The sequence below is a fragment of the Rhinopithecus bieti genome, unplaced genomic scaffold (assembly GCF_001698545.2).
Source record: "Rhinopithecus bieti isolate Rb0 unplaced genomic scaffold, ASM169854v2 scaffold_82461, whole genome shotgun sequence".
In the NCBI taxonomy this organism is placed as follows: Eukaryota; Metazoa; Chordata; class Mammalia; order Primates; family Cercopithecidae; genus Rhinopithecus; species Rhinopithecus bieti.
In genome coordinates, this window is record NW_016830244.1 from 148,921 (window position 1) to 171,380 (window position 22,460).

At 46.8% G+C, this 22,460-nt stretch overlaps 2 protein-coding genes across 2 annotated transcripts in view; both read left to right on the top strand.

Annotated features, from left to right (window-relative positions):
* The window catches only part of LOC108524298 (translation initiation factor IF-2-like), a 13,121-nt gene extending 2,128 nt beyond the window's left edge, over positions 1 to 10,993 (top strand). Inside the window, exons 2-3 of the mRNA XM_017865346.1 lie at positions 8,428 to 8,491; positions 8,777 to 10,993. Of these exons, the coding sequence (XP_017720835.1) occupies positions 8,428 to 8,491; positions 8,777 to 8,956 (244 nt within the window). The 3' untranslated portion in view covers positions 8,957 to 10,993. The remainder of the gene's footprint in view (positions 1 to 8,427; positions 8,492 to 8,776) is intronic.
* A 6,489-nt stretch (positions 10,994 to 17,482) lies between these two features.
* Positions 17,483 to 22,460, top strand: part of IDH3A (isocitrate dehydrogenase (NAD(+)) 3 catalytic subunit alpha) — a 24,787-nt gene continuing 19,809 nt past the window's right edge. The window contains 1 exon segment of the mRNA XM_017865335.1: positions 17,483 to 17,585. Coding sequence (XP_017720824.1) covers positions 17,559 to 17,585 — 27 coding nt within the window. The 5' untranslated portion in view covers positions 17,483 to 17,558.

Below are 22,460 nucleotides of genomic sequence, written 5' to 3' on the forward strand. Positions count from 1 at the left end.
CTGGCCCAAGGCGCTGGCGCAAAATCCCATTCCACAACTGAAAGACGTCTTTGAAGAAATCGGGAGGTTTTTTTTTTTTAATAAATATATATATATTTATTTATATAAATAGAGATGGAGTCTCACTATGTTGCCCAGGCTGGTCTCCAACTCCCAGGCTCAAGTGATCCTCCTGCCTCAGTCTCCCAAAGTACTAGGATTATAGGTGTGAGCCACCATGCCTGGGTGAGATCAAGCCTTTATGCTTTAAAATGCATGGTTTGTTACTTTAGGATAGTGGTTCTAAAACCACCTGGGAGCATGTATCAAAATTACTTGGGAGGCTGCACCCCTAGAGATTCTGATGTAGTAGGTCTGGGGTGGCTAAGAATGTGGGTATCGAAAGAGTTCCTGGGTGATGCTAATGCAGCTGGTCTTGGAACCACACTTGAGAATGATTGCTTAGGCTGCTGAGGCTTGTGGGTTCTGATGGGAACAGGGCTCCAAGTTTGGCAGACGATCCCTCGTGGTTTTAGTTTTCTTTTATATCTGAGGCTACTGGTTGGGGTTTTCCAACCTTGTTTTGCCACTCCCTGGTGAGAACAGCAGCCAGCTAAACAGACATGTCACCCTATTGAAATCACAAGAGTCTTCAGAGGCACCATCAATAGCTATCAGAGGAGTGAGAAGCAATTCATTAGCCTGGGGATTGGTGACCAGCCTTCAGGGGTCACCTCACCATCTTTTCTTCATTGTGGACGCATGCAATAAGGGCCTCACCCATGGGAAAGAAGGCAGGATGTATCCCCAGAGATTCAGAGAATGTGGAATTTTAGAGCAGAGAAGGCACATTTAAAGGATTCTTCAGTACCTGCCCTTTCTCCCATGTTAGAGTTGGGGAAAAGGAAACCTTTTTGAAACCGCATAACCACTATTACACGTTTTTCTTCTTCCCATCTTAGATTCCACATTGTGCATGAACAGGCCAGAATTCTGTGTGTCCAGATCCTGCTCTGGTGCATACTTGTACAATTGCTAACATGCTGCTCATTTGCATACCAGGTGTTCCAGGTAGAAAATCTGGAACCTCTACAAAGAGGACTGTGTTTTCAGTCCCGGGAGCCCTTCTTCTCATAGGGGAGAAATAGAGGCAACCAACCAGACTAGAAAATTCCTCTCAAAAATCCTTTTAGGGCCGGGCGCGGTGGCTCAAGCCTGTAATCCCAGCACTTTGGGAGGCCGAGGCGGGCGGATCACAAGGTCAGGAGATCGAGACCATCCTGACTAACACGGTGAAACCCCGTCTCTACTAAAAAATACAAAAAACTAGCCGGGCGAGGTGGCGGGCGCCTGTAGTCCCAGCTACTCGGGAGGCTGAGGCAGGAGAATGGCGTGATCCCGGGAGGCGGAGCTTGCAGTGAGCTGAGATCTGGCCACTGCACTCCAGCTTGGGCGACAGAGTGAGACTCCGTCTCAAAAAAAAAAAAAAAAAAAATCCTTTTAGGCCGGGTGCAGTGGCTCACACCTGTAATCCCAGCACTTTGGGAAGCCGAAGCTGGCAGATCACCTGAGGTCAGGAGTTTGAGACAAGCCTGGTTAACATGGCGAAACCCCGTTTCTGCTAAAAATACAAAAAAAATTGGCCTGGCATGGTGGCGCGCCTGTAGTCCTGGCTACTCAGGAGGCTGAGGCAGGAAAATCACTTGAACCTGAGAGGCGGAGGTTGCCATGAGCCAAGATTGTGCCATTGCACTCCACCTGGGGTGACAACAGCGAAACTCCATCTCAAAAAAAAAAAAAAAAATCCTTTTAGATCATTATTACCATCGCCCATCTGAAGCTCTCTCTCTTGAGCAATGCTGTGAGGAGGGGAAGGGACACAATTTCCATGTTATAGATGAGAAACCTCGGGCTCAGAGAGGCCAAACGACTTGCCTGATGCCACCCAGCTGGGAAGTAGCAAAGCAAAGCTCTAACCTCGTTCTCTGATTCAAAATCCTGTGCTTTAGCTGCTCCCTGATGTTGAGTGTGGTCCCCAAGGAACAGAGTGTGTGTGTTTGCTGGAAGGGAGGATGGGCCGAGGGAGAAGAATGAAACGTTACTGATTACCTATCTAGTGCCCAGAATTGTACTGGATGTGCTGTATTTACTAAATTTGATTATTCCACAATAGCCTCCGCAGTCTGTAGAGTTTCATATTATTGTCCCATTTCACAGATAAAGAAATAGTTTCAGAGAAGGTGACTTGCCCAAGGTCACACAGCTGATAATAGGTAGATTTAAATCTGGGCCCTGACTCTTCTTTTTTTTTTGAAACAGAGTCTTACTCTGTCGCCCAGGGGCATGATCTCAGCTCACAGCAACCTCTGTCTCCCAGGTTCAAGTGATTCTTCTGCCTCAGCCTCCTGAGTAGCTGGGACTAGAGGTATAAGCCACCACACCCAGCTAATTTTTGTATTTTTAATACAGATGGGTTTTCACCATGTTGGCCAGGCTGGTCTCGAACTCCTGACCTCAAGTGTTCTGCCTGCCTCAGCCTCCCAAAGTGCTGGGATTACAGGCGTGAGCCACCATGGCCTAGCAGACTCTTCTCTTGATCACACAGTCTAGGACAGGGAAACGTGATTACCACTGTTTAAAGGGGGCTGACTCCTTGTCAATTGCAGTTGTATAAATAACATAACACAAAAAGGCAGCAGGGGTGCCAGATACTCATTAAATGTTAGGTTATTTTTTTCATTTCTGATTCACACAATGAAGTTTATTTTAAAATTTGGAAACAAAACAGGAATAAATGCTACCAAGTGCTTCTTTGGGATGAGAGGTCATCTTGACCTGCTGCCCAAGTGCTCGTTGGCGATGAAGATGCACTTTGTGATTGAGATGACCTTGCATCACAAACAAGCACTTGGTAGCATTTATTGCAGAACAACTCAATCTGCAAGTTGTTCTTCTAGGACTTAGAATCGAGGTAGATCTTTTTGTTTGTTTGTTTTTTGTTTTGTTTTGTGTTTTTGAGACTGAGTCTCGCTCTATCGCTCAGGCTAGAGTGCAGTGGTGCGATCTCAGCTCACTGCAAGCTCTGCCTTCCGGATTCACGCCATTCTCCTGCCTCAGCCTCCTGAGTAGCTGGGACTACAGGTGCCCGCCACTACGCCCGGCTATTTTTTTGTATTTTTAGTAGGGATGGGGTTTCACTGTGTTAGCCAGGATGGCCTCGGTCTCCTGACCTTGTGATCCTCCTGTCTCAGCCTGAATCTAGGTAGATCTTAATGACAGAGATGGAAAATCCCTAAGCCCAAGGTCTGGGTGGGACCATCTCTTAAAGTAAATGAAGCCTGCAGCCTGTCTTCTAGCAGCCCTGTGGGCCCCGTGAGTCATTCCCCAGTCCTTCACTCAAATCCTTTACTATCCCACCTCTACTTTTTTTTTTTTTTTTTTTTTTTTTTTTTTGAGACGGAGTCTCGCTCTGTCGCCCAGGCTGGAGTGCAGTGGCTGGCTCTCAGCTCACTGCAAGCTCCGTTACGCTATTCTCCTGCCTCAGCCTGAGTAGCTGGGACTACAGGCGCCCGCCACCTCGCCCGGCTAGTTTTTTTGTATTTTTTAGTAGAGACGGGGTTTCACCGTGTTAGCCAGGATGGTCTCGATCTCCTGACCTCATGATCCGCCCGTCTCGGCCTCCCAAAGTACTGGGATTAGAGGCTTGAGCCACCGCGCCCAGCCCACGTCTACTTTTGATCAGCTTAGGGCCTCTTGGCTCATGGGAGTCTTCTCTATCTTAGGGCAATTCAAATCTTACTCTTATCTTTACCTATAAAGCATTGTGATCTTGGCGTCTTCCCTGACATGGCTGTGATTTGTAGTGTGTGAGCAGTTACCAGGTCTGCCTCAGTCTCTCTCTCTTTCTCTTTCTCTGTCTCTCATATACGCACACACCCCTAGTTTAACCTGACCTAGATCTTAGCACTGAACAGCTTGTCTCTTTTTCTCTAGCATTTTGCACATAGCAGGTTCTTAATGAATATTTGGTGGATAAATAAATACACACCCTGGGACTTTTTTTTTTTTGTCATGGGGAGGGTTATTTTTCCCTCTCAAACACTAAGAAACAGGAGAGCTGGGATTACATGTTTGTCTGTATCCCCAGACAGAGAGGAATCTCCCAGGGTCTAGCACATGGTCTTAGCAAATGTAAAACTAACACCCTTTAAAAGAGTACATTTTCCTGGACCTGTTCATAACATTTAATCAACTAGATCCCCAAATATTCTGACTTGAAAAATATTTTCTTACTGGAGGATATAGTGACTGGTCCTTTAGTACAGAGCCAACAGAATGAAACCCCTTTCTCCCTTCCGGGAGCCTGACCTGCCCTAGAGCCTTCCCCAGAAGCTACTCTGGATGTGAGAAGTTATTGGATGGCTCAAATGGGACCCCACCTGGATGGTGACTGTCCTGTTGTTGAGGGAGGAGCCGGTCAATTTCCCCCACAAATCTGCTTCTTTTGGATCCTGTCCCACCCACTCTTTTGGGTACCTTTGACATCTTTGGAGGCACCCTTGATTTTTCTCCTTTCCTCGGACTCCACACACTCAGTTCATTAGCACAGCCAGTCATATCTAGAAGCCAGCCACTTTTTAGCACTCCATCGCTATCACTGTGGTCCAAGCCCCCCTCATCTCTCTCCTGTTATGGCCATATCTGTCATGAAATGACCTAAACCAATTCATCCACAACTAGTTTCATTTTACTGCAGATCTCAGTAATCTCCAGTAATGAGTGGTAGGTAAGGGTGTTATGTTTCCTCCCACAAACAAAACAAAAATGAGGGGATCTGAGGCAAGCAAGTCTCAGACTGAAGTCCACACCTTGTACCATCACTTATCAGCAAGCAGGTCCCCAACAGTCATATAACCTTCTTTTTTTTTTTTTTTTTTTTTTTGAGACGGAGTCTTGCTCTGTCGCCCAGGCTGGAGTGCAGTGGCTGGATCTCAGCTCACTGCAAGCTCCGCCTCCCAGGTTTACACCATTCTCCTGCCTCAGCTTCCTGAGTAGCTGGGACTACAGGCGCCCGCCACCTCGCCCGGCTAGTTTTTTTTTCTGTATTTTTTAGTAGAGACGGGGTTTCACCGTGTTAGCCAGGATGGTCTCGATCTCCTGACCTAGTGATCCGCCCGTCTCGGCCTCCCAAAGTGCTGGGATTAAAGGCTTGAGCCACCGCGCCCGGCCTCATATAACCTTCTCTATGAGCTCAATGAAGGCCTAGCTCCTGACCTTTCGCATATTTCAATAAGCTTCCCTCTTGAAAGATTTATTTCAAGCGGGGTGCAGTGGCTCATGCCTATAATCCCAGTACCTTGGGAGGCTGAGGCAGGAGGATCGCTTGAGCTCAGGAGTTTGAGACCAGCCTGGGCAACATGGTGAGACGCCCATCTCTAAAAAAAAAATACAAAAAATAGCTGGGCATGGTGGCACACACCTGTAGTCCCAGCTACTTGGGAGGCTGAGGGGTGGAGGCTATAGTGAGTTGAGATTGCACCACTGCACTCCAGCCTGGGCAACAGAGTGAGACTCTGTCTCAAAGAAAAGGGGGAAGGGATTTCATTCAAGGAAGATGCAAACAATATTTAAGCAGCAAGATTTGCACAACCTTCAATTTGGGATCAGACAACTGCATCCTTACTCAGAAACTTGAACCTGAGACCAGACGGACTCCTAAGACCTAGACCCCATCAAAATTCCCTAGGTTTTTATGTCCTGTGTGTGCAAGAGCAGAGGTATTTGAACAACCCTGCACGTATCTAAAATACCACTCATTTGATCAATGGACAATTATTTCAGCCATCCATTTTGCTAATGAACAGACCTTCTGCTGCTGGAATGGCATCAAGACAGTTGAAGCCCTTATGGAAGGGTGTCTGAAGTGTGGGCTTCTGGGTAAAGTCCCAACTGCTTCTAGAATGGCCTCTCTCAGGGTGTGATCGTGGGTCTCCTGGGGTCTCTGGGATCTTTGCAGAAAGTCTGCAAGCGCAACAATATCTCATAATAATACTGAGACATTATTTGCCTTTTTCATTCTCATTTTCTCACAAGTGTAGAGTGAAGATTTCCAGAAGTTATGTGGGTGTGTGATATTGCAACAGGTTGAATGAAGAAGCAAATGTGGGAATTCAGCAGTTTTCTATTTGTTTTTTGTTTTTCTTTTTTTGAGACAGAGTCTGGCTCTGTGGCCCAGGCTGGAGTACAGTGGCGCCATCTCTGCTCACTGCAAGCTCCGCCTCCCAGGTTCACGCCATTTTCCTGTCTCAGCCTCCCGAGTAGCTGGGACTACAGGCACCCACCACCACGCCCGGCTAATTTTTTTGTATTTTTAATACAGATGGGGTTTCACCATGTTTGCCAGGATGGTCTCGATCTCCTGACCTCATGATCTGCCCGCCTCGGCCTTCCAGGTGCTGGGATTACAGGTGTGAGCCACTGCGCCCAGCCCGAGCAGTTTTCTATTAAGCCAAGCTCTAAAGACATCTGCAAGCATGTAAAACAATGCCACTCTTCTCACTAAATATTTTTGTTTTCAAATATATGATTATTTTTCATAAAAATGTGTTAACTAAGCCAACATATAATGATTTTGTTTTTGCAGTGGGTAGGAAGAACCTATCAGGCGATTATACTCGCCAAGCTTTCAGTATCAGAGAGGAAGGTGGGGGTGTCTATGGGGTGAAAATAGCACCCCAAATGTCTTAGATCCTCATACCTTTTTTTTTTTTTTTTTTTTTTGAGATGGAGTCTCACTCTGCCGTCCAGGCTGGAGTGCAGTGATGTGATCTCGGCTCACTGCAACCTTGGCCTCTCAGGTTCAAGCGATTCTTGTGTCTCAGCCTCCTGAGTAGCTGGGACTACAGGCGCCCACCACCACGTCCAGCTAATTTTGTGTGTGTGTGTGTGTGTGTGTGTGTGTTTGTTTTGTTTTGTTTTTGTAGAGATGGAGTTTCACCATGTTGGCCAAGCTGGTCTTGAACTCCTTACCTCAGGTGATCCACCCACCTCGGCCTCCCAAAGTGCTGGGATTACAGGCGTGAGCCACTGCGCCTGGCCAGATTCTTATACTTTTTAAGAACAGGTTGCTTTCATCATCACTGAGAAGAGCTCTTCATCACACTTAAGGTGGTTCTGCAAGACCTCTGGGAGAATCCCAGTGAGCTGGGCTTCCTGTGTCTGTAGAGGCCTGACATCATGGTTTACACAAAAGGAACAAAAACTACCTGGGAATCCCTTAACCCTTCCCAAGCTCCATCAACTCAGGTCACATTGATGTCTCTGAAGCATCTTGTCATAATATGAACTGTCTTCCAGAGCTATCTTTGTGGCTCTCCCAGGCTACTATGAGTTCCTCAGAGGCAGGCCCTGAATGATTAGATGTTCATTTCCGTGTTTGGAGGATTGTTGGGAAGTTTGTGTAGGGGGGGTTCTGATTTAATCAATTTCCCTGCATCTTCTGATCTTCTGATTAGCCCAGGAGAATGGGAGCTTCAGCAGGTCTGTGTTAGGCCATTCTTGCGTTGCTATAAAGAAATACCTGAGACGGTAATTTATAAAGATAAGAGGTTTAATTGGTTCACGGTTCTGCAGGCTATGCAGGAAACATGGCTTCTGGTGAGGCCTCAGGAAGCTTTTATTCACGGCAGAAGGTGAATAAAATAACAGGTGGAAAGCAGGAGCAAGGGGGAGGTGCCATACACTTTTAAATGACCAGATCTCACTATAACTCACTATCACAAAGACAGCACCAAGCCATGGGGGATCTGGCCCCAAACACCTTCCACCAGGCCCCACCTCCAGCATTGGGGATTACACTTGAACATGAGATTTGGGCAGGGACAAATATCCAAAGTATATCAAAGTCTTTTGTCATTCTATTAGCTTCAGCTTACTCAAACATCTTTAAAGATGTTATAAGGTGTTACATTAATCAGAGAGTCTTCTGAATTCCCCGTGGGAGTGTTAACAACTCCATTTTGCAGGTGACAGAATGGAAGGTCAAATTCACACATCTGGAGAATGTCAATGTGAGAACTGGGACCCAGGCGTGCCTGGAGGATCTTCCACTATTGCCCTGGCACCTACACTGAGAATAAATGTTGTCCCTTTGAAAGGGGCAGCTAGTTCCTCTGTCCACCCCAGAGACTATGAGAATAGGCTTTCAAGTATTTACTCCATGAACCTTGCAGCCCAAGGCTCAGCTACTCCAGAAAGAGAGATGGACTGGGAGTCATTATCTGCTTTGAAGGAAGTTTTATCACTGTTTTTATAGCATCCTCTGAACTTGACCCATGGACTTAGGCAGATAGAGCAAAGCCAGTCCCCGCAGTATAAACAGATAGGAGGTAAGTCAGGTCAATTTGATTCTATCAACACCCCTGATGGCATTTATTTCCTTATTTATAGGCTGGCTCCAGAGATGCTATCCCCAAATGGGCCTCTGGAGGACAAATCTTTTGGTGAACATTCAGTAAGCAAAATAATGCACTTATGAGTAAAGCACATGGTGACTTGGATGGCGCCCCATTACCTCCCCAGGACAGAGTCCAAGCTGCTTGCCATGATAGGTGCATGTGGTCTGGACCCTGCCTTTCTCCACCTCTTCCCACCTGGCCCTTTGTTCTTGGTATCCTTTCTGCCTGGCACTCCTTTTCTTTCTCTTCTTTCTGTTTGGAAAATTGGCCTCCCTTAAGTCTTGTCTGCTTGTAACAATCTCTGCTGTAACCCCCATGACACTCTGTCTCATCTCCCCTAGTTCCTGAGGTACCCCAGGCTTAGAGGACCCACAGACTCTGGAATCCATATTACAGCATTTGTTTCAGTGGATTGGGATCAACTGCTTGAATATTTACCCTCCAGATCAGTGTTCTTACAGGAGGGATACTGCTCCCTAAGGAATGTTTTGAGCTATATGGGTGTTTTATGGATGCAATGACAAGAGGGTACTATTTCCACTTAGTGCCTGGGTTTTGGGGATGCTGATGTTCTGTAATGCTGGGACAATCCTGCCGAGTGAAGAATGTCTCATGTCCTGCAGGATCTTGAGGAGATCAATCAGATACTCCTGTAGGAAACAAACCTGTTTATAATGACCTGAGTTTCAACCCAACTCTGTTTTATAAATAAACTCCTTTTTGTGTGATCTTAACTTGTTCAATTGTCCAGGAATACAAATCAAGGGAAGAATAAAATTTACTTTGTTCAAAACTTTAACAAGACTTGATCACCATTTTGGAGGTAACATCGGAGATGGCAACATGACTTGTGACTGAGAAAGAAGAAATTAACCCAGATGCCTGTGGCAACTAAGAATTTTGCTTGACCTGGCCTGGCGCAGTGGCTCATACCTGTAATCCCAACACTTTGGGAGGCTGAGGCAGGAGGACTGCTTGAGCCCAGGAGTTCCAGACTAGCCTGAGCAACATAGCAAGACCCTATCTCTACAAAAAATTAGAAAGTTAGCTGGGAATGGTGGCTCATGACTGCATTCCCAGCTACTCGGGAGGCTGAAGTAGGATGATTGCTTGACCCTGTCTCAAAAAAAAAAAAAAAAAAAAGAATTTTGCTTGACGCCATACAGCACACCTGTATTCATCTGCATTTGTGAATGTCACCATCACTGTGATTCATGGTCTCTTAAGATCTACTTTTTTAGCTCTTATTTTTAAATGTCAAAGATAAAAACTGTGGCCTGAATATTATCATACCTCTCTCAAATCCAAACTTACTTGTTAAAAGTAGATGCAAGCATGTGACCACTTTATAATGTCTTTTAGAGTATTAGGCCTGAGCATTTATGTATTGAAACACATTATTTTATTACAGTATTCCTTTTATTTCTCTTTCATATTACAGTAGCAGCATTATATTGATTTTGTTTTTTCATTACGTGTATAAGTGGTTTAGATTATCCATGAATTTCATTTCAGGATGGCAAAGAGGATATTCAAAATATTTGTTATAAAAAGGGAGCATCTGGCAGCATTGAGAACCACTCTAAGGTTCAGGAGGCAGGGACTTCACCACCCCTGGGTCACTCCATTCTTCTTTGTGTCTAGCATAGGGTCTGGAATATCACAGATGCATAGAGAATCTTTTTTGAATGAGTGATGAAGGAATTGAGGCTGATACTCTGGTTTGGTTACCACCTAGGTAGGTGATGAGGCCCTCTGCTGAGATGGGAACACAGGAGAGAGGGCAGGTTTTGGGGAGAGTAATGAGTTCAGTTTTCATTGTGAAAGTTTGGAGAGCCCTGAGATTTCTAGGTGGCGGGGCCTGAGGGCCAGTGGCTCTGTGGGCCTTGATTTCTCTCTCAAGGCCACGGAAGAGTGGAAATGCAAAGTCATAGTAACAATTCATCTTTTTAATCAGTAATCATTGCTGAGTCTCTCCATGCAGTATGAATAGACCAGTGAGAGCTGCCCTGAGTGTCTCCCTGCTCCTGTGGCGATCTGTGTACCTGCCCAGACCCTCAGAGGCTAGGAACTCCCTCCAAGTTAGGGGATAGAAATGCTTCATCTCTAGCCCCTCTGACTTCCTGTCCAGTCCTGACATAGTAGGTGGCTCAGCAATGACGGCTGGAGGGACCACACAGTAAAACCCATCTGTGGAAACACGAGTATTCAGGGTAACTTTTTTTGGCCTGAAGTCACTGCAGTGGAACATTTGGGAGTGAGTTTCCTCAGGGCCCAGCTCCTTCCCGCTAGGCTCTGCCATGTCTCCTGTTTATTAACAGGGAGGTATGACAAAGGGAAAAATCTCTTGATTGAAGACTCATCTCAGACATCTTTTCACTCCTCCAGGGAAGCGTGCAATTTTGGGCTTTAATGACGTATGACAGGGCACGGGCAGTGGAGGTGGTGTGCATTTTAGGTAATACATGTGCTGCTAGAAAGTTGAGGTATAAGGACTTTTTAGGAACACAATTTTTAGTGACAAGTAACATTTCAAGAACAATAAAGGAAATCAGAAAGAAAACATATGTTCATAGCAGTGTCATTCATAATAGTGAAAACAACTGAAACGGTCATCAACTGATGAATGTATGAATAAAATGTGGTCTATTCATGTGATGGAATATAACTTGACCGTCATGAGGAATGAAGGACTGATGCATGCTATGATATGGATAAGTCTTGAAAACATCATGCTAAATGAAAGAAGCCAGACATAAGAGACCAGATATTGTATGACTCTGTTTATATGAAATGCCCAGAGTAGGTGAATACATTGGGATGTAAAATAGATTGGTGGTTGCCAGGGACTGGGAGAGGGGAGATGGGGAGTGGCTGATGGAACAAGCCATATGAAAAAGCATTCCAGGCATTGGGAACAGTAAGTTCAAAGGCCCTGCACTGGGAGGAAGCATGGCCTGATAAAGAATAGCAAGGAGGTAGGTTGGCCTCAAGGGAGACCATGGTGGGGGAGAAGCTCAGAGAGGGGCTATCAGGACTAGACCCTTTAGGGCCTTATGGGGCACTTCCAGGGCATTGCCTTTTACTTGGAGAAAGAGAGGATGTCGCTGGCAGTTTTGGGCAGAAAAGGATGTATCTGTCTTATGTTTGAACACAATCCCTCTGGCAGGAGATGGATTTTAAGGGGCAGAAGCAGGGAAGCCAGTTTGGGGGCCACTGCATTGGTGGCTCAAGAGATGACTCTGACTTGGACCCTGGTGGCAGCAGCTGCCAAGGGGAAAAATGTCCAAAACTGAACCTATTTTGAAAACAGAGCTGATCTTCAAGCTTTTGGCCTCAGCAACTAGGAGGCTGGAGTTGAATTTTATTGGGTGGGGGAATTCTGTGGGAGGGAGCAGGTTTCCTTCTACTCTTTGTTCACATATAAAAAGAAGTTATAAGAGAACATAGATAATAGTTTAAATTTTGATTTTTTTCTGAACAACCATAAACATTTACCAAGATGCTAAAGTCTTCATAATAATCACTTAAAAAATTTTTTTTTGGCTAGGTGTGATGGCTCATGCCTGTAATCCCAGCACTTTGGGAGCCGAGGCGGGTGGATCACGAGGTCAGGAGATCGAGACCATCCTGGCGAACATGGTGAAACCCCGTCTCTATTAAAAATACAAAAAAAATTAGCCAGGCGTGGTGGTGGGTGCCTGTAGTCCCAGCTACTCAGGAGGCTGAGGCAGGAGAATGGCGTGAACCCAGGAGGCGGAGCTTGCAGTGAGCCAAGATAGTGCCACTGCACTCCAGCCTGGATGACAGAGAGAGACTACGTCTCAAAAAAAAAAAAAAATATTTTTTTAACATTTTATTTTTAGAGATAGGGTCTCCCTCTGTCATCCCGGCTGAAGTGCAGTGGTGCAGTCATGGCTCACTGTAGCCTCTTAACTCCTGCGCTCAAGCGAGCCTTCCACCTCAGCCTCTCAAGTGGCTGGGACTACAGGTACATGCCACCATGCCTGGCTAAATTTTTATATTTTTGTAGAGACAATGTCTTGCTATATTGCCCAGGCTGTTCTTGAACTCCTGGCCTCCAGTGATCACCTCGGCCTCCCAAAGTGCTGGGATTGCAGATGTGAGCCACCATGCCAGGCCACTGATCACTTCTGAAGGCTGCATGATGGTCCATTTCATTCATTTCCCCTAAATTACATAACCATTTCCTCTGTTAATCATTTAGACTGTTTTTTTTTTTTTCTTTTTAGTTTTCAAAATTAAGGATAATTGTATAATGAATATCTTTGTGTTGATGGCTTTTCTTTCCGGATTTTTTTCCCCAAGAGTTTAATTCTCAGGAATGGATTCACTAGGTAAAAGAGTAAGAACAGTTAATGTGCCTCTTGAGACACATTGCTAAACTGTTTTCCAAAGAGATTGTGGAAATTTATAAGGCCAGCCAAGCAGTGCACTATACATTGGATGGTATAAGGCATTGCATTTTATTAATATTTTAAAATAAAAATAAATTTTTTAAGAAGTTTGCATGCATTTGACAATTGTTAAGGTCGACCATTTATTTAAAAGTTTCTTTGGCTGTGTATTGATTATTCAGGTCCTCTTCCCGTTTTTTTTTTTCTCGAGATGGAGTCTCACTCAGTCACCCAGGCTGGAGTGCAGTGGTGCAATCTCGCCTCACTGCAACCTCCACCTCCCAGGTTCAAGTGATTCTCCCGCCTCAGCCTCCCCAGTAGCTGGGACTACAGGCGTGCACCACCATGCCTGGCTAATTTTTGTATTTTAAGTAGAGAGGGGGTTTCACTATGTTGACCAGGCTGGCCTTGAACTCCTGACCTTATGATCTGCCCGCTTCAGCCTCCCAAAGTGCTGGGATTACAGGCATGAGCCACCACACCAGGGCTATGTTTTTTGTTTTGTTTTGTTTGAGACGGAGTCTTGCTCTGTCGCCCAGGCTGGAGTGCAGTGGCATGATCTCAGCTCACTGCAACCTCCACTTCCTGGGTTCAAGCAGTTCTCTGCCTCAGCCTCCTGAGTAGCTGGGAATACAGGTGCCCACCACCACGCCTGGCTAATTTTTTGTATTTTTAGTAGAGAAGGGCTTTCACCATCTTGGCCAGGCTGGTCTTAAACTCCTGACCTTGTGATCCACCCACCTCTGCCTCCCAAAGTGCTGGGATTACAGGCGTGAGCCACCGCGCCCGGCCCCCCTTTCCCATTTATTTACTAAAGTCCTCATACCTTCTTCACCAATTTGTTGGATCTTTTCCTAACTTAGAGATAGGGATGAACCCTTTGCCAATCATATCTTTAATGAAAATAATATTTTAAATCAAGTAGGAAAACTGTTGAAATGAATTTGTCTCTTTTGTAACAAAAAAGAAACACTTGGTATGTGAATAATTATATTTCTATTTTGATAAGGCGCCTGATTTGTTCACTTAAAACAATTGCCTATCTTTAGAATATTATTTATTTATTTATTTATTTATTTATTTATTTATTATTTGCGGCAGAGTCTCGCTTTGTCACCCAGGTTGGAATGCAGTGGCGCAATCTTGGATACCTGCAACCTCCAACTCCCAGGTTTAAGTGATTCTCCTGCCTCAGCCTCCTGAGTAGCTAGGACTACAGGCGCACACCACCACGCCTGGCTAATTTAGAGATGGGGTTTCACCATACTGGCCAGGCTGGTCTCGAACTCCTGACCTCAGGCGATCCACCCACCTCGACCTCCCAAAGTTCTGGGATTACAGGAGTGAGCCACCGCGCCTGGCCTCTTGATTTTAAAATCTTTTTCTTCTCTTAAAGTGAAGCACACCTGGATTGGATAGTGCTTGTTTTTACAGATAAGGGTGCACTTTCTAGATTCTTCTCCTGAGTGGCAAAGTTTTCCCACCATCTTGTCCAAACATACCTTGCTGATGGTATCTCTGGGCACTACACAGTGCAAGGGACAGGGAAAAAGGGCTTTTCCAGAGGAGAGTGATCTGCATCTTGGAAGAACTCTAGAACATGTTCGAGGAATGGTGACTGGGGCTTCTGGAGCTAAGGGCTGACTCAGGGAACAGATCTCAGCTCAAGGTGAGGTCATTTCTTTCTCCTGCATGTCCCTCTAGCTGCTGACATTTTACCTCTTCAAGGACTGACTCAAATGCCATCTCCATTGTGGCATCTTCCTTGATCACCACCCAACTTCCATCTGAGACTTCTGAGTTTCTCCCTCGCTAGATCTGGAGCTCAGTGGTGGGTCTTATTCATTTTTTGTTCTCACAGTGCACTTGATAGAGACTGGCTTAGGAAGCCTTCATAGGATTGGACTGGCCCTCAGAGGAAGTTTAGCAGGTAGGAGAACTGCCTTAATACTTAGGAAGCTTCCTAGTGTGAATGCCAGCATCATCACTTACTAGCTGTACTTCAGTTTTCTCATAGGGTTGTTGTGAAGATTAAATGAAGATTGGACAAAGTCAATCAATGTTTATTTCATAATCACTGAGCAGCAATTATTCCTTGTGTACCAGTGCCTGTTCCAGAAACGAAGTCATAAGAGATCATCAAGATTATCTCCGGACTTAAGGCATATCTTCTCTCTCTCTCTTTGTTTTTGAAAGAGTCTCGCTCTGTCACCCAGACTGGAGTGCAGTGCCATGATCTCGGCTCACTGCAACCTCTGCCACCTGGGTTCAAGCGATTCTGATGCCTCAGTCTCCTGAGTTGCTGGAATTACAGGCATGTGCCACCACGCCCAGCTAATTTTTGTATTTTCAGTAGAGACAGAGTTTCGCCATGTTGGTCAGGCTGGTCTCCAACTCCTGACTTCAAGTGATCCACCTGCGTCGGCCACCCAAAGTGCTGGGATTACAGGCGTGAGCCACCACGCCTGGCCCAAAGCATATCTTCTCAATGGCACACAGCAGAAGAGAATGTGATGTTTCCCAGGAGAGGTGGGAGCCAAGTGCTAGAGGGCTAAGTAGGGAGAGGGGGACACATTCGTGGGTCTTGGGAGCTTTTACAACTTTTACTACTTCCAAACATGTAAGCTGAGTCTTGACAAGGAGCTGGAATTTCAGCCAGTAGAAGTGGGGCAAGAGGGCATTGAAGCTGAGGGAATGGCATGACCATAGGCACAGAGAGGTAAAATATGGGAAGTATTTGGGGGCTGGCCAGCAGTCCTAGTTGGCTGGCGCTCCAGGTCTTTGGGGCTGGAAGGGGTGGTGGGAAATCAGGCTGAAAAAAGACAGTGGTGTGAGAGGAGAGTGCAAAGGAGAGCCAGGAGTTTTCAGAGCCAGGGCCAACCCTGGTCAGAGCTGTGCCTGAAGGGGAAGACTGGGAGGGCAGGTTGGCAGGTGAAGAGGCTGTTGTAAGAGCCTGTGCCCGAGGTGCTCAGACCTGAAGGAGGGCAGGGGTGACACATTGGGGATGGAGGAACTGTAGGAGAACACTTCAGGATGGGACTGTCAGGGCCTGATGAGGGGGAGAGGCCCAATGGAAAGGGGTTGATAAAAGCCCTCCTTCCTGACAAGGCCACAGACTTAGCTGCAGTTTATTATTTAGGTCATAAAAGCGCTTGGGATCACTCCTCTACTGCACTCATCACCTCTCTGGGTGGGTGGGCAGCTCCTCTCTGGATAGAACACTTGCCAGGGTAGGGTAGCAGAGACCTGGTTTAAACACCTGACCTCCCTTGGCACCCAGCCAGAGGCCTGGCCATCAGCAGGAGCTCAGGAGTTTGTGATGGACAGGGAGAGGACGAGGGGAAAGGTAAGTATGGATGTTATTTCTTCAGAGAAGCATTCCCTGATCTCCAGGTTAGGTTTGAATCAGGTTGCCTGATTTTGCCTTGCCATAGCTCCTTGCTCTTTTGCTTCTTGGCACAACAGTTTTAATGACATATGTGTGACACTTGATTGATGCCTGTCTTTCCTACTGGACACTAAGCCCCAGCACTTAAAACAGTGTCTGGCATCTAGTTGACCCTCAGAAATATTTGTAGAGCTAAAAAGACAGATTAGTAGTTGCCTGGGATTGAGGACAGGAGCGGGATTGACTATAAATGGACACAAGAAACATTTTCTTTTTTTTTTTTTTTTTTTTTTTGAGACGGAGTCTCGCTCTGTCGCCCAGGCTGGAGTGCAGTGGCCGCATCTCGGCTCACTGCAAGCTCCGCCTCCCGGGTTTACGCCATTCTCCTGCCTCAGCCTCCCGAGTAGCTGGGACTACAGGCGCCCGCCATCTCGCCCGGCTAATTTTTTGTATTTTTTAGTAGAGACGGGGTTTCACCGTGTAGACCAGGATGGTCTCGATCTCCTGACCTCGTGATCCACCCATCTCGGCCTCCCAAAGTGCTGGGATTACAGGCTTGAGCCACCGCGCCCGGCCAAGAAACATTTTCATATGCTCAAAAACTGGATTGTGGTGATGGTTGTGCAACTGTTTACATTTACTAAAAATCATCCAACTGTACACTTACAGTGAGTAAACGTTATGATATATAAATTATACTTCAATAAAGCTGGTAAAAAATAAAATTCGGCCAGACACAGTGGCTCATTTTGTGAGCCTGGGGCGAGCAGATCGCTGGGCTTAGTAATTATTTGATCCCAGGAGGTCGAGGCTTTGTAGTGAACCTGTTCGGGCTACTGCACTCCAGCCTGGGCGAGAGAGCGAGACCCAGTCTCAAAAAAAAAAAAAAAAAAAGTCAAAATTTGTGGAATGAGAAAATTATGTGTCTTCCTCCACGGGATTGTAAACTCTGTGAGAAGCGCTATATCCCCAAGATCCTAGAAGATTAATCATCACCTAGTAGGTGTGGAACAAACGTCTTACCTAAACAGCGAGTCAGTGAACCAGGGAGGAGAGGAGGAAGCTTTCCCCGAGATCCCGGCTAGGCAGTTTCCGGGTCCGCCTGGAGCTCAGCCAGGAAAGTCACAGAGAGAGGAGCCCGGCGATTGGCCAGTGGAATGTCCAGGGGCGGGGCAGCGAGCGAGCGCGAAGCAATCCTGAGGCGGTCTCGGGGCGGGGCTCCTAGGGGGCGAGGCCGTGCAGGGGCGGGCTCCGAGCGTGGGGAGGGCGCTTGCGCACTGCTGCTGCCGCTGTCGCCGCGGAGCCGGAGGGGAAGCGATGGCTGGGCCCGCATGGATCTCCAAGGTGAGCGCTGGCCGGCCGGCGTGTGGCAGGGAGGCTGGTCGCGAGAGGTGGCAGGAGAGCCGGCCGCGTGCCGGGTGTGGGCGGGCGCGCAGGCCAGACAGAGAGGCGGTGGCGGCCCGCGGGGTGAGCTTGGGAGGCGATCCTGGCCGCCCGTGCCCCGCGTTCTGTGGCCGGCTCGCAGTTTATGGGCCGCCCTGGGCCGGGTCAGCAGCGCAGAGGCGGGGACGGCGTCAAGGTCAAGGCGGGGGGCGCCGGTCCTGCTCCTGCCGAGACCCGGCTGCCGTCACCCGCATCCACCCGGGCCAGAGTCCAGGCTTCGCGCGGAGCCCGGGAGTCACGGGAACCTCTGCCCCGGCTCCGCCATCCGGGCCGCTTCCCCGGCTGCGGCCCTGCTGCCGGACTGATCCTCTCAGCACCATCCAGACCTCTCATCCGCTGTCTCCGCGGCTCTTGGCCGGGGAACCGCAGGTGCCACGGGCACTGGCGTTGAGCTTGGGAGGTTTTCCCAGGTGAGAGAATCCTGGGGCCCTTTTCCCTATCAGATTGTTTTCCCTTTGGCGCTCATCCCAGTCAGACCTCTAGTGCTCTTGTAGCTATTTCCCCTTCAGAGGATATAGGGCATCTTACACCTTGGAATTACCATCTGAACCTTCAGAGAGAGACCAGGAGAGCCTTCCTTTTACCTTTCATTGGTGGGAATCCTGCAAACGCTTTAGCTCTCCTTGACAGCTCAGATGCCGGAGCTGGAAAGGGTTTTAGATCATCTGTGCGGTTCCTTAGCTTCTCAGTGGAACTAACCTGTGCCTGAAGAAGAACTTGCTCAAGGTCACACAGGAGGTCGGTGTCAGCTGGGAGAGGAACCTAGGTGTCTTGGTTCCCATTTCCCAAGGTCACATAACAAATTATGGGTACAGGTCATCAGGCCTCAAGTCTCCTGTTGCTACGAAAAGGTGGTCCCCTAGAAACCCATAAGCAATTTAACGTTTTTCTATAAGTTTGATACTACTTTTCTCCCTTTTTTTCGGTTTAAAGAGAGGTCCAGAGATGCACTGTTATTTAATGAAAAGATCTCTGTACTGGAATTTAGAAGTCCCAGATTTAAATCCTAGCAATTCCCCTGATTGACTATGTGACCCTAAGTAAATTGCTAAACATCTCTAAGCCATAATATGCCCATCTGTGAATATCTATACTTACATCACGGAGTTGTCTGAATATTAAATAAAATAATGTATGCGAAAGCACTTGGTATATACGGAAGGAACACAAAATCTGAAGCTTTCTTATCAATATGTTTATCTGTCATCCAACAGACAGTGGTTTTCATGGGCATCATTAACTGGTTTTTTTTTTTGAGACGGAGTCTCACTTTGTCGCCCAGACTGGAGTGCAGTGGCGGGATCTCGGCTCACTGCAAGCTCCGCCTCCCGGGTTCACGCCATTCTCCTGCCTCAGCCTCCGAGTAGCTGGGACTACAGGGGCGCACCACCACGCCCGGCTAATTTTTTGTATTTTTAGTAGAGACAGGATTTCACTGTGTTAGTCAGGATGGTCTTGATTTTCTGACCTCGTGATCCGCCCGTCTCGGCCTCCCAAAGTGCTGGGATTACAGGCGTGAGCCACCGCGCCCGGCGTTAACTGGCTTTTTTGTACAATAACTAGGTTCTACTTTGTCATGCTCTTCAGACCCAGATTTGCTTGTGTTGATAAGGCTTATGTCACATTTGCTCCTAGAAGTAAAGCAACTTCTGTGTCACTGTGAAAACTGAACTCAGTCCTTTAATCTCTGAACTTACATTAAATACCCAATTCATCTTTGGTAGGTACATTTGCCTTCACAGTGAGGCACTAAAGCAACACTTGATAATGATTGTGCTGGTAAATTTGTTTTGCCTTTAGTGTGATCTGCAGGAAAAAACCCTCATAGTAGGTATTCAGAAAGTGTTGGGTTGTGGAGTCAGACGATGAGGTTCTCTGACATGTACTCCCTGTGTGACCTTTGGCAGAGTCATTTGACTTCTGGGCCAGCTTCTCACTTTAGGGATTGGAGCAGAAGGTGGCTCAGAGGCTGACCCCAGGATGGTGGAGGTGCAGAACTGGATGCCGGTTTCAATCAGGACAGTTCCTCTGTTGAGTTTCCATTTAAGATTGTTTGTTTGTGGCCAGGCATGGTGGCTCATGCCTGTAACTCTAGCACTTTGGGAGGGCAAGGCGGGCGGATCACTTGAGGTGGAGAATTCAAGACCAGCCTGGCCAACATGTTGAAACCCCATCTCTACTAAAAATACAAAAATTTGCTGGGCGTGGTGGTGCGCTCCTGTAATCCCAGCTACTCGGGAGGCTGAGGCAGGAAAATCGCTTGAACCCAGGATGTGGAGGCTGTGGTGAGTGGAGATCATACCTGGGTAACAGCAAGACTCTGTCTCAAAAAAAAAAAAAAAAATTTTTTTTTTTTAAACGCATCTCAGAACCCGTGTACAACATTATTTACATGTTTTTAAGTTGGAGCCTGGAGGTAAAAAAGGAATTGAGTTACGGATTAAGATGGCCCACGACCTGAAGTCCAAAGTTCAGGGTTTTGGTCCAGGCTCCATCAACCTGGCCTCAGTTTCCTCATCTGAAAAGTGCCACTAATGCCTATCTCTACAGGTTTTATATAAATAAAATGATGTGATATATATCTGTGTGTGTATATATATGAGTATATGAGTATTCTATACAGTAGAAATCCTGCCATCTCAGCCTTCCATGTAGCTGGGACTACTGGTGTGTGCCACCATACTGACTAATATTTAAAATTTTTTTGTAGAGGTGGGGTCTCACTCTGTTGCCTAGGCTGATTGGTCAGATCTTCTGTCACAAAGACATAAGCTAGTTTTGTGTGAATGTCTTTTTCCTCTTTTTTGGGCTGGGAGAGGAGAAAGAATTCATGTCAGTTTTTTTTTTTTTTTTTTTGAGATAGAGTTTCGCTCTTGTCGCCCAGGCTAGAGTGCAATGGTGGGATCTTGGCTCACTGCAACGTCTGCCTCCCGAGTTCAGGTGATTCTCCTGCCTCAGCCTCCCAAGTAGCTGGGATTACAGGCACCCACCATCACACCCAGCTGATATTTGCATTTTTAGTAGAGACAGGGTTTCACCACATTGGCCAGGCTAGTCTTGAACTCCTGACCTCAGGTGATCCACCCGCCTCAGCCTCCCAAAGTGCTGGGATTACAAGCATGAGCCACTGCACCTGGCCTTCTTTTTTTTTTTTTTTGAGATAGAGTTTCGCTCTTGTCGCCCAGGCTAGAGTGCAATGGTGGGATCTTGGCTCACTGCAACGTCTGCCTCCCGAGTTCAAGTGATTCTCCTCCTGCAGCCTCCTGAGTAGCTGGGATTACAGGCATGTGCACCACGCCCGGCTAATTTTGTGTTTTTAGTAGAGACAGGGTTTCTTCATGTTGGTCAGGCTGGTCTTGAACTCCTGACCTCAGGTGATCTGCCCGCCTCAGCCTCCCAAAGTGCTGGGATTACAAGCGTGAGCCACGGCGCGCGGCCTCATGTCAGTTTTATTCTCTGCCTGTCGCAAAGTAACCTTTAAATGGTGCTTTGGGAAATTTTATTTTACTTAAAGTTCTGGGTCGTTGTGATGACTTAGGTGCAGTACTACTTTATTCTAAGATCATGCAAGAGTGATGACAAACATGGAAAAGAAGATCATTGCAAGTATTAATGCTATCTGCTGGGTTGGAAACTCTTCAGGTAGAGATGTGACTGAGGCTGGACTCAGTTTTTTTTTAAATTATTGATTACCTTCTATGAGCCAGGGACTGTTCTAGACACTAGATACAACAGTGAACAAAACACAAATCCTTACTCCTGGGTTTACAATGCTGCCCCCAGCATATGCAGCTAGGATGGGTTTACATGTTAAAATCAGTCATTTTGGTCTGGTTTTTTTCATTCTTTCCTTTTTTTTTTTTTGGTCCATTACCCAGGCTGCAGTGCAGAGGCTGATTTTCATAGCTCTCAGAAGCCTCATACTCCTGGGCTCAAGCAGTCCTGGGCTCAAGCCGACTCAGCCTCCCACGTAGCTGAGACCATTGGTGTGTGCCACCATGCCTGGCTAATTTTGTAGAGACAGGGTCTCACTTTGTTGCCCAGGCTGGTTGGTTGGGTCTTCTGTCACAAGGACATGAGTTTTGTGTGAATGTCTTTTCCTTCTTTTTTGTTCAGGGAGAGAAGAAAGGACACGTGCCAATTTTCTTGTCACAAAGTAGGCTTTAAATGGCCTCCCTTCCAATAGCCCACTCGCTGGTAGATGAATCATGCCCTAGGATTAACATTTTGGCCAATAGTTTTGGCATAGAGTATTCTTTTGGATTTGGCCGTGTCTTATTTTCAATGCAGAGTCATGACTATAGATACCAGAAGATTAGAGAATAAAATTCATTCATACCTTTTTTGGCTGTTGGTTGTTAGATGCCAATAAATATTTCAGCAAAGGTTCGGACCCCAGAAAAAAATATCAAGACAGGATACAACAAATGTGTCTTTGCTCATGTATCTAGCAGGAGAAAAAGTTGCTTTTAAAAAAATTTAGTGCGGCTGGGTGCGGTGGCTCATGCGTGTAATTCCAGCACTTCTGGGTGTCCAAGGTGGGTGGATCACCTGAGGTCAGAAGTTTGAGACCAGCCTGGCCAACATGGAGAAACCCCATCTCTACTAAAAATACAAAAAGCTTAGCTGGGCGTGGTGGCGCATGCCTGTAATCCCACCTACTTTCGGGAGGCTGAGGCAGGAGAATCACTTGAACCCAGAAGGTGGAGGTTGCAGTGAGCCGAGGTTGCACCATTGCACTCCAGCCTGGGCAACAAGAGTGAAACTCTGTCTCAA